The following is a 12463-nucleotide window of genomic DNA, read 5'->3' as shown; positions in this document are numbered from 1 at the left end:
TATTTCCTTTGGAAAACTTGTATTATATTGGTTAACACAAGTCAAGAAAATATTTCAGATTTATAGGTCAGCTCTACTCACCAAGGGTTCGGCCATTACAACTTCAATTTTCTTTTCAGCTTGAACAGCAAATTCTGCAAAGAGGCTTTTGATGACATATTCACCAGGCTTGACATCTGGGTCAATCGTAATGCTTGACATGATGATATTCTTTTTCCCCAAAGTGGAATGAAAGTTGGAAGAAGCACAGTACTTACTCACTTTGCTGACTGGTGCTGAAGCTAAAAGTAAAAGAAACAAAAGAAGTCTACTTCAAAAATCAGCTCAGTTAAAGCCAACCATAACCACCCTATTTAATGTGCATCTTGCCCCTAAACCCCATCCAGATTTCCCAATCTGTATTACCATACTCTGTTTTTTTTTTCTACTACACTTACTGCCTTCTAACACACTGCCCAACATAACTATTATTTAGTTACATACTATGTTTATTACGTGCTGTTTTTCTCTTTACCCTACTATTGTGAATTCTTTAAGAATAGAGGTTCTCTCTTGTCTATTTTGTTCACTGATGAATCCCAAGTGCCTAGAACAATGCCTGGCATATACTAGGCGTACAAAAAACAGATACTGAATGGATGAATTCTAAACAAAGTTCTGTGCAAGGAAGGAAATAAAACGTGAATAAATGAAACACAAATGGAGTTAAGAGGTTGAAATACACTACTCTGGAGAGGCTCAGGAAAGGCTTCCTCTGAAGAAACTGCATTTGAACTCAGATTTAAATGATGAAGAAAGAGGAAACAAGGCAAAGCACCGGCAAAGAAAGTGCAAAGTTGAGTGTGAATGAGAAACAAAAGGAGGACCCATGCAGCCAGAGCTCAAGAGAGGGAGCAGGGGTGAGAGCAATGTGACATGAGGTCAGAACTCTTAGTGAGGATCAAAGTTTCAGAAGTTTGTAAGGAAATCAGATTCTATTCTCAATGTAATTAAAATTCATGATAAGTATTAACTTGGAGAGGGACAGGATGTGGCTTCTCTTTAAAAGACCCTCTTGGCTGCTCTGGAGAATGGACTGGAAGGGGGCAAATGCAGAATTGGGGAAGCATGAGGGAACCCAGGGGAGATGGTCCCAGCTTGGGCTAAGAGAATGGAATCTGCACAGCAGAGGAGGAGGACTCGAGATTTGTCAGATGTTAGTGGACCTGACATTGAGGTGAGGGGAAGGAATTTATGATGACTCATATGGCTTTTCTTGGAATCACTCTAAGGAGAGACAGGGATGACTTTGAGCCTGGCAAACAGTACATTGCACCAAGTGTGGCCCAAAAAGAACTCACATCAGTGCTTGCTGTTTATCTTCACCTGCTCTGTTCTCTTGACTGCCTGGGTTTTATCTATAGTTTAGTCCAGTCACCCGATCCTCCAGGCTGTTGTATAATACAGAACTTCCCATTCTTTAACTTCAACTTTTAACATCCCCTTTGGCCTAGAATATTCACAGAGAACCCTCCAGAATGTACTTCTCTTCCTCAACATCAACTCCAGACACTGTCCTTCCAATACGCTGTCCTATCAACAACGCCCTCCTTGAAACAGGAAGCAGAACACAATTTTTCAAACACTGAAATTTCTGTCCATGTGCATGTGTGTATGTAACCATAGGACAAGAAATTTATTCTAAATAAACACATTCTCAAACATTCTCACATATAAGGAATTGTTCTATCAACAACCACAGTAATAAAAAAGCCTACATACCAAACATAGTATATGTCAAGATATCTAAAGGTGACTGTGGTAACTCCAAAAGAAAATTCTAGAAAGTAATACAAAGTCACGTTATAGCAGTCACTTCAGAAAAATAATCTACAAATTAAAAAAAATAAATATCTTTGAAAGACAGAACTTCCAAATACCAAAGAATGGCTTCCTTTCATGTCCTACTCATTATCTTCGTTTATTTACTTATTTTTGCACAGAATATTTTCCTCCAAGGTTAAGATTAAAAATTAGTCACATGTGATGCTTATATATTTAAAGCAATAATAAAGAAAATTATAAACTGTTAATATTGCATCTAAAATAAATCTTTGTATCCCATAAAATTAAAATACAGTATGTATTGTATTCTAGAATGAAAATTATATAAGAACAATTCAAAACAAAAATTCACAGTCCTTTGAACACAGTACACACTATTTATTTTAAACAATGACTTGTTTGTTTACTCTGTTTCATGATCCAACATTGTGTATTATAAAGGAGAGAATGTGTTAACAAATGTCATTGTGGGAAAAGCAGATCTTAAATTTAAAAAATTTATTTTGGATCATTAAGAATACTCTATATTTTATATCCACATCATGTTGGATAACCCTAAGGAATCATAAAACAGTAAAAAAAAAAAAAAAAAAAAAGCTACTCAGATAGTTTCTAGAATTTTAATTTACATTTTAGAGACAAAAATGAAGATGAAACATTTTTAAGATTTTGATTTGTCATGGTAGATACAAAACATATCTTTTCCTTTAATTAAGTTTCATAAGATCATAAGAGAGTTACAAAGTTTCTTTGGCTTTAACTTTACAATAAATGTTTTAAACAAGAAGCCTATATTAGACCTTGGTACTTGAATTCTAGACTTTGATGAGGTATAAACTTAATGACATTTTAGCCTTTAAAGTCTCCTCAAAGAAATAAAGAAAGGAAGAAATTTTAGTTCAAACGATCTCTCAAATAACTCACCCTTACTGTCTTCTACTTCCTAAAAAGCATAAACATAAATTAAGCATAAACAAATATTCCTAGGTATCAAAATTGCGTATTTTAAGAAATTTGCCAATAAAGCCCAAAGTTTTAGGGAAATCTGTACTCATCTTCCAAATGAAGATTTATCTTCCAAATAATCTATATTGTCTTCCAAAATAAAAATACTTCAAGTTTAAAAACATCAAATTTTTATGAAAGTTACTTTTTCAGAGTTAATCTCTTTTACCTCCATCCACAAAGCTCTAATAAAATCCATTAGAAAAAGACCCACACCCCCAAACTGAAAACTGGACATAGGACATGAAGAAACAAGCTACAAAAGATAAAACAGAAGAAGCCAATAACTATGAAAATAATATTTAACCTTACTAACATTTTAAAAATAAATAAAAATTAGATAACATTTTCACTTATCAAAGCAGTTTCCTCCAATTATATATTTCACTATAATGTTCGCCTTTGGTAAAGATATGTGAATTTTTCTCATATTCTGCTAATAGTTAAGAAAAAGGAATGGTTACTCTAAGCAAGGTGAGAAGGCTAGTTTCCACATAACTAGATTAACTTGATGTCACTTGACTGCTTGAGTTAAATATTTTATCAGGTTAAGTATTACTATTTCTCTACACGCTATTAAAATCTTTTGAAAATTTTATGTAAGCCCATGACAGAATAAAGACATAGTTGTTGAGTGTAATTCTTAAGAACACAATTCAGGCACTGAATTACAACTTGTAGAAAAACCAGTGTCATAGTAAACATCCTTGGAATATAAATCTATTAAACTCTAACTGATAATAAAAAGAGTAAATCAAGACCTGAACAAACAACATATAAAATTAAAATAAAATTAAAAAATTAAAAGTGAGCATGTCTACTCTTTCTCTTCGATAAGATGCAAATGAAAAATAAATAAGTTATTTTTAGACGGCTGACTCTCTCTATAGTACTATACTTAGCATATTTCATAAAACAATGATCTTTTTCATGCTTGTAAGACTCTTACACCCTTACAGGATAAATTTAAATTCAATCAAAGGGAGCAGACAAGTGAGAAGAGACACAGAACCCCTAAACTGATTTATGTTTGGTTTCACTACTTTATAGCAATATGTCTCAGCTTTTTCTGCCTCTACTATATTCTTACACACCACACTCTAAACATAACATCCCTCAAAATACACAGTGACTCTCAATGACCGAGGTGTTTCAGATGATGGATGGGAAGGATAAGGGTGGGTGGATGTAGTTTAAAAAGACCCCAGTGGAGTCTGTGAAAGCTGCCTGCAGCACCCTCACCCCCAAGGACAGGTCTTTAGGGATAAAAGTTACTACACTGTAGTCACAACTTTATATATGGACATGCGTATTACACACACACATTTATGTAGAGATTTATATAATACAGAAAGGTAACAAAATACCACACAATTGCTTACTATTATAATAACTATTACTTATATTGGCTAATAATAAACATGTTGATGATGACCTAGGAAAGAAAAGGTATAAGGTAAATGGTCTTTGAATAAGAAAAAAAGTCAAAAATATCTCTGAATTTTAAAAGCAAAAGCAAAATTCTTAGTTTAAAAAGCAAGCCTATCCTAGCAAGTTACTTGTGGCTATCAACAAACTGCTTCTGAAGTTTATGTGAAGAGGCAAATGACCTGGAATAGCCAACACAACATTGAAGGAGGAGAACAAAGTTGGAGGACTTACACTACCCAACTTCAAGACTTACTTTAAAGCTACAGTAATCAAGACAGTGTGGTACTGGTTAAAGAATCCATAAATAGATCAGTGGAACAGAACAGAGAACCCAGGAATAGACCCGCACAAATGCAGTCAACTGAAAATGATCTGTGACGGGGGAGCAAAGGCAATCCATAGAAAAAGGAGACTTTTCAAAAAACAGTGCTGGAATGACTGAAAAAAAATGATTGCAAAAAAAAAAAAAAAAATCTAGAAACAACCTATACCTTTTACAAAAACTAATTCAAAATAAATCATAAATTAACTCACAAATAAATAAGAATCTAGGCACAGAGCTTACATCTTTTATAAAAACTAACTCAAAATAAATCAATAGATCTAAATGTAAAATGCAAAACTACAAATTTCCACACTATAAGAAGGAGAAAATCAAAGAGTTCTTGGGTTTGCCAAGGACTTTATAGATCCAACACCAAAATCAAAATCCATGAAAGAAAAATTGATAAACTGAGCTTTATTAAAATTAATAACTTCAGATTTGTACATGTTAGCCACTATATATTAAAACATATTTGAAAAAACAAATTTCTTCTGCATAGCACAGGGAACTATATTCAGTACCTTATAATAACCTTTAATGAAAAAGAATATGAAAATGAATACATATGTATGTATATGCATGACCAGGACATTGCACAGTACACCAGAAATTTACACATTGTAACTGACTATACGTCAATAAAAAAATAAATAAAGTAAAAACAAAAAAATTTAGTAACTTCAGCTCTGCAAAAGACAGTTAAGAGCATGAAAAGACGGACTGGGAGAAAATCTTTCCAAAACACATATATGATAAAGAACTGTTATCCAATATATATAAATAATTCTTAAAACTCAATAAGCAAATAAACAATCTAATTTTAAAATGGGCAAAATATTTGACTACATTCTTCACCAAAGAAGGCATATTGGTGACAAATACGCATATGAAAAGATGCTCCACATCATATGTCTACAGAAAAATGCAAATTAAGACAACAATAAAATACCATTACAGCTATTAGAACAACCAAAACCCATAACACTGACAACAATAAGTGCTGGTGAGAACGTGGAACAACAGGAATTCTTAGTCATCACTGGTGGGTATGTAAAAGGGAAGACAGTTTGAAGGTTTCTTACAAAACTAAATATATTCTTACCACACAAGACAGCAACTGTGCTCTTTGGTATTTATCCAAAGGAAATGAAAACATCCACACAAAAACCTGCACACAGATGTTTACAGCAGCTTTATTCATAATTGCCAAAACTTGGAAGCAACTAACATGTCCTTCAGTAGGTGAATGGATAAACAAACTGTGGTACATCCAGACACTGAAATATTATTCAGTGCTAAAATGAAATGAATTATCTAGCCATGAAAAGACTTGAAGGAAACCTAATTGCATATTACTAAGTGAAAGAAGCCAGTCTGAAAAAGTCATATACTGTATGATTCCAACTGTCTGACATTCTAGAAAAGGCAAAACTATGGAGACAATAAAAAGATGAGTGTATAGGGGTGTAGGTGTAGCTCTGTGGTAGAGTGCGTGCTTAGCATCGTCCAGGTCCTGAGTTCAGTCCACAGTACCTCCATTCAAAAAAAAAAGAAAGATCAGTGATTGCCAGGGTTTGAAGGAAAGGAAGGAGAAATAGGTGGAGCAAAGAGGATTTTTAGGGGCATGATGGTACTCAGAATGATATTGTAATGATGGATATATGTTATTTTATATTTGCTAAAACCCATAGAATGCACATCAAAAGTGACCATGTTGTAAATTATGGATTGGGGTGATTATGTTGTATTTATGTACATTCATCAATTGTAACCAATGTTCGACACTAATGTAAAATGTCAACAGTAGGGGAGCAGGAGCCAGGGTGGGAGGTGGGGGGTTCAGGGAGGACAGGAGAAGGGAGTACATGGGAAGTCTCTGCACTTCCTTCTCAAACTTCTGTAAACTTGACACTGCTCTTTACAAAAGTCTATTAATTTTTTTAAAAAGAAAGAAAAGTCTATTCTATTCTTATCAGCCAGAACCAAAAGGAAGAGTCACAATAAACAACAGCTCAAGCTAAAGCTTAAAACAATAATGTACTTGGCTCAACCTCAGAGAAAGAAAATGTCAAAAACACAAATCAGGTTATACAGTAGACAAATTCAAAGTAAAAATAAAGATAGCAAAATCAGTATTCGGGAATAATAGAAAACTTCAACTTCTGGGGAGGCCAGTTGGATGGGTGTACCTTTCAACTACCAAAAGGAAAACTGTGCATCTGAAAGCAACTATTTCTTAAGAGGAATAAAGAAAATGTAAGTAATGTGTGTGTTGTACGTGTTGAGAGGTACAATATGAAAGCATCATTTGATGGCCTCAGTGCACAAACACAATTTGCTGTATAAGGCAAGGTATACCTCAAAATTCCTTCAAAAATGAAGGAATCTCTTACCAGATACTGTTTACTTCTGATGGAATCAAAGCATTACTTAATACTTATTAAGGTATTTTGCATATTTTTATACTAACAAATCAAATCTTATTGCAACTGACAAGCTGGTAAATGGCTCTCTTTAAAAAAAAAGAAATTAAAAAGTGTCCTTGGTTTGCACCACTTGCTAATTTCCATTGTGGAAATCTCCCATCATGGCTGATTTCAAGTCACCAATAATTTAACAACCAGCTGGTAAAATTCCTGGCAGGAACTAGATCCAAAACACTACTTCAAGTTATTGTTCATTTATGATAAGGAAATTGACTTCTAATTAAAGTCAGTTGTCACATTTGAATGGAATGTGAACTCTGGTCCTCAGTTTAAGAACTTTCAGATCAGTGACTGTTTCCTCCAGAACTGCCAGATATTATTCTTTTATGCCAGACATATCCTTTTGTTTTTTTCCTTCTTAAAACTCTATATTATTAAACATACTCTTTGCTGAGAATAACTATTTCCCAAATAGAATATTTTGGTTGCATCTTCAAATTCATTTACATAAAATGGGCTAAAAAGAAAAGGCTTCCCCATTTTGATCACGTATATATTTACTTATATTTTCTTATAACTCTTTAAGTTAGTTTTATTTATTTCACTTAAATCTGTCCAACTAGGATTTATTGCAGGTGTTACACAATAAAGACTTCATTATTTTTCCCCACTATTTAATCAATTCTTCTGGGTACCTTTAGTTTAATTTTGTCACTGATTTTATTCACTATCACAAACTAAATTCATACTCAAATATGCTTTCTATCCTGCTCATTAACAATCAGTTTCTGTATCAGCACCACTCTTTAAATTATTGTAGCTTGGTAATACGCTTTATTATCTGCTGGCACAAATACTCCTGGTTTACTCATTATCTTCAATAATTTCTCATCTATTGTCATTCACTTATACTTCCAAGCTTATGCATACCTTCACAAAATAATTAGAAGAAAACTGACATCTTAATTAAGACTTCTCATCTAGAACCTGGCATTCCCTCACCAGTTTGTCTTCTTTCACGTACCCAAAGAAAAACATATCATTTCTTTCTAGAAGAATTTACCTAATTCTTATTAATTCTATTCCTAAATACTTTAAGTGTCTATTCTGTGTGAATGAAATCACCTTCCTCACTACTCAGTCCAACTTTTTGCTTCTGGATGAATTTCAATGGACAGAAAACTTAAGAGTTGCTTGTTCTTTGTACAGCTGCCCTTAAAATGTTTATTTATCCTAGTCTAAATTATTCCCATTGAAAAGAGTTTCTAAACATAGAAGTCCTATGACCTATTTGGCATATTTCCAATGTCTTTTACTTAAAATCTGCTACAGAAATACCACTTATTATAAAGCTGAAGAAAAATGACCCATCATTTAAATAATCCATCATTCACTCAGCCAGAGTCTCCCTGAGATTATTATTTTCCTGTACTCTTTTGAACCTTCAGAAGTTCAGCTGAGAAACTATTCTAAAAATTTCAAAATAATGTGGTATTTTTAAAATATGCATGGACCTAGGAGTCAGAAGAGGCCTTGACTTGACTTGGCTACTTGGTATCATTATAATCTTAGTTAAATTATATAACCTCTCTAAACTTTTGCTTCCTCTCCAGAAAATAAACAAGTTGAGTTATATCTCAACCATGCGTATGGTATCAGAAGCAATAAAAAAGTTGTTTTCTTTTTCATTCCCCACTCTTCCGCCCATAAAAAATTCACTGCCAATGAAAAATCTATTGTGGCAAACTTCTCCTCTGGCCAGACTTGAGCCAGGGTATCAGCACAGGATAGCCCTAAAGTGAACACATGAACACTAGAATCCTCCAGCAAACATACCCAGTTGTTTCATCCATCAAACATACCTAGACCCAGCATCTGGCGGAGGTAACAGGTGCATATGGTTATGTGGTCATTTTTCTTTGGCTGCTAAGAAGGCGAGCAGAGTCTAAAAATAGGTGGGCTGAGTCCCCCACACCTCTTAGGCTGAGACAATATGAGAAGACCAAGAACAAAGGGGTTTCCTCTTAATTTCTTAACTGGTCGCTAATTAAGAGAGGCTTACAGCGACTCAGACTGCTTTCTCTTCCATCACACGTGGGACTACATTTTAAAGTAGTATTGTATGGCCCACAATTAGTCAACAAAGAAATGTAACTGCACATCTACTGGTATCCAGCAGCCAGAGACAAAGGAAACAAGTAAAATACTTACCAAACACCAGCAGCAAAAATTTTATAGGTTTCAAAACATCAAACCTATTTCAATTAAAACAGAAACTAAATGAAGATGCTGATTCTTGCTTATCATTCCACACCGTCAAGGTTATGGGGTAATATAAGTAAATACAATAATACAAGAAAATGAGATCATTGTTACAAATATTGAAAAAGATGACATGAAATTTCCATGCTAACTAGGATTTACCACATAGAAATGAAAATGGATAAAAATCTATTCCCAAATATAAAATTGGTTGAGATAAATTTAATTAAAAAGCATAGAACTTATATAGAAGAAACTACAAGAACTTTTTAAAGAACATAAAAAAAGATCAGAACAAAGAGAAGAACACATTTGTAGAAAAGAGGCACTTGTTGTCAAGTGTCAGTTTTCAAAAAATTAATATATTAGTATAATTCTAATCAAGACTTCAATACTATTTTTTTAGGTTGTATTGGATAAAATTATCTTAGAGTATACTTGGAGGAATAAATATACAAGAACAGCTCAAAGAATTATTTAAAAAGAATAGAAATAATATTTTCTAAATCAGAAGAGAATTATAATCAGAACAGATTATAATTATAATCAAAACATTACATAAAAATGTAATATAAAATGCTCAATATTGCTAATCATCAGGGAAATGCAAATCAAAACCACAATGAGGTATCACTTCAAACCTGTTGGAATGATTATCATCAAACAAAAATAACTTATGCTGGGGAGGATGTGGAAAAAAGGGAACTCTTGTAAACTCTTGGTGGGATGTAAACTGGTATAGCTACTGTGAAAAACAGTACAGAGGTTTCTCAAAAAAACTAAAAATAGAACTACCATATGACCCAGAAATTCCACCCCTGGGTATATATCCAAAACAAAAACAAAAACAAAAACACTAATTTGAAAAGACACATACACCCCAATGTTCATAGCAGCATTATTTACAATTGCCAAGATATGGAAGTAACCTAAGTGTCAATCAACAGATGAGTGGATAAAGAAGATGTGGTATACATATATACAATGGAATACTACTCAGCCATTAAAAATGAAATTTTGCCATTTGCAACAACATGGACAGACTTGGAGGGTATTAGGCTAAAAATAAGTCAGGCAGAGAAAGATAAATATTATATGATATCACTTATATGTGGAATCTAAAAAATAAAAGAAACCAGTGAATATAATAAAAAAGACTCACAGATATACCGAGAACAAAGCAGTGGTAACCAGTGGGGAGAAAGAAGAGGAAGGGACAATATAGGGGTAGGAAATTAAGAGGTGCAAACTATTATGTATAAAATAAGCTACAAGGATATATTGTACAATACAGGGAATATATCCAGTAGTCTATAATAACTATAAATGGAGCATAACCTTTAAAAATTGTGAATCACTATATTGTATACCTGTAGCTTATATAATATTGTACATCAACTATACATCAATTAAAAAAAAACTCTTAGTAAAATGGGTTAAAATATATATATAAAATATAAAATGACTATATCAGAACATAATGTAAAAGTAATCAACTCAGTGAATGTAAGATTAATGTAAAAAATTAGAGAACCCCCCCAAAATCCAAGAATAAGAATTCAACATAGGAAAGGGATGATTTATTTAGTAATAATGCTGAAATATGTCACTAATCACCTAGAGGAAAATAAATATAATATATCAAAAAACAAATTACAGATGGATATGAAGTTAAAATGTTTTTAAAGTTTTAGAAAAAAATTCAAAGTCAACATGTATAATCCAGGAGAGGAGACCTTTAGCTAAGACAGAAAGCCCAAAGTTATAAAAAAAAGGCGAATGCATTCAACCATATAAAAATTTTAAATATTTATAAGGCAAATGATACCATAAATAAGAAAGGACAAAGTCGGAGGGAAAGAATAAAATGTAGATAACAAAAATATAAAATATTCAAAGAGCTCTTATAAGTTAACAAAAAAAAAAAAACAGAGAAAAATTGGCAAAAGATATAATTAGACAATTCACACAAGAACCAATCTAAAAAGACAAGAAACATGTGAAAAAAATACTAAAAGTTTGTAATGCCCAGAAAATGCAAATTAAACTAGCAGTGAACTTTCATTCTATACACAAATATTAAATTGTGGCAAATATTAAAAAGAATAATTGGATCTTGCTGGCAAGGTATAGGGAAACTGACACTTAACACATTACTGATGGAAATGTAATGTCCATGTATGTAAAGTTCAGTAGGGTGGGCAAAAGGATGAATGTTCTAGCCCCTATAGCAGAGCATCACAAATATAAAATTTTTTGATCTCCATACAACTTCCTGATTACAATTTAGCTTTGTATGACCTACCCCACAAGGAGAGCAAAGAATGGTCTGCCAGCTCCAGCATTAACGTTCATTCACTTGGCGTTATTTCTCACCGTAAAGTAGTAAATTGGCAAACATAAAAACTTGTCTCTGTCAGACTGTTTATGATTCCATCCCCTGAAAAAGATTTCATATCCACTCTCAGTATTCTGGCAAAGTCAAGTTTTCTGACTTGATGTTGGTCTTTGCTGGCCTTCTCTGGCAATTTCTTAAATCAGAATCAAAATCTTTGGAGGGAGGCCCGAGCATCTGTATGTCTTTGAAAACTCCCCAACGTGACTCTGTTGTGCAGCTAGGGTGGAGCACTGCTGACTTCCACTATTCTTCTAAAGCATAACAGTTGGTTCTACACAATGATTTTACTTAAACCTAATTTTGATGATTAAAAAGTTTCAAAAACACCATAAACAAGAAAACCTATTTATTTAATACCACAAGTAATATCCATCAAGCAATTCAGAGAGAGTTAAATGAGTGTCAGGTACAAAGCTCTAGGAAGCAGAGTGAAGGATCAATAAGATAATTCAAAAGCCTAATTTTTAAAAAGTCATATATAGTTCTCCCAATTCATATTAGATATCTTGATGAGCTATTTCTCTCTCAGGGTTTCAGCCACTTCACTTTACTCACTGTCCATGACCCAAACCACATATCTTGGTGCCCTATCAATTCTCTGCCTTTCATCATCAGTGATTTCAAAGGGTGAAATTTCAATGATCTAAACTTTAGAGCTATCGATTCCTTCCTCTGCTCTATATTCCATATCTAGTCTAGCCATCAAAACCCATCACTACTAGAAGTTACCCTCACTTCCTTTTTCTGCATAGCTAAATTTTAAGTTCAGGTCCTAAAAGCAGTCTATGTAGA

The 12463-nt window shown here is 33.2% G+C and overlaps 1 protein-coding gene across 4 annotated transcripts in view; it reads right to left on the bottom strand.

Annotated features, from left to right (window-relative positions):
• Positions 1–11925, bottom strand: part of FRYL (FRY like transcription coactivator) — a 140879-nt gene extending 128954 nt beyond the window's left edge. The window contains exons 1-2 of one of the 4 annotated variants that reach the window (XM_064486813.1): positions 11579–11925; positions 82–281 (exon numbers count right to left, since the gene is read on the bottom strand). In XM_064486813.1, the coding sequence (XP_064342883.1) occupies positions 82–281; positions 11579–11618 (240 nt within the window). In that variant the 5' untranslated portion in view covers positions 11619–11925. The remainder of the gene's footprint in view (positions 1–81; positions 282–11578) is intronic. The other 3 variants (XM_064486817.1, XM_064486821.1, XM_064486819.1) reach the window with 3 other exon arrangements.
• Positions 11926–12463: the final 538 nt, after the last annotated feature.

This window comes from Camelus dromedarius, chromosome 1 (assembly GCF_036321535.1).
Source record: "Camelus dromedarius isolate mCamDro1 chromosome 1, mCamDro1.pat, whole genome shotgun sequence".
Classification (NCBI taxonomy): Eukaryota; Metazoa; Chordata; class Mammalia; order Artiodactyla; family Camelidae; genus Camelus; species Camelus dromedarius.
This window is presented reverse-complemented; position numbering and strand designations above follow the sequence as displayed.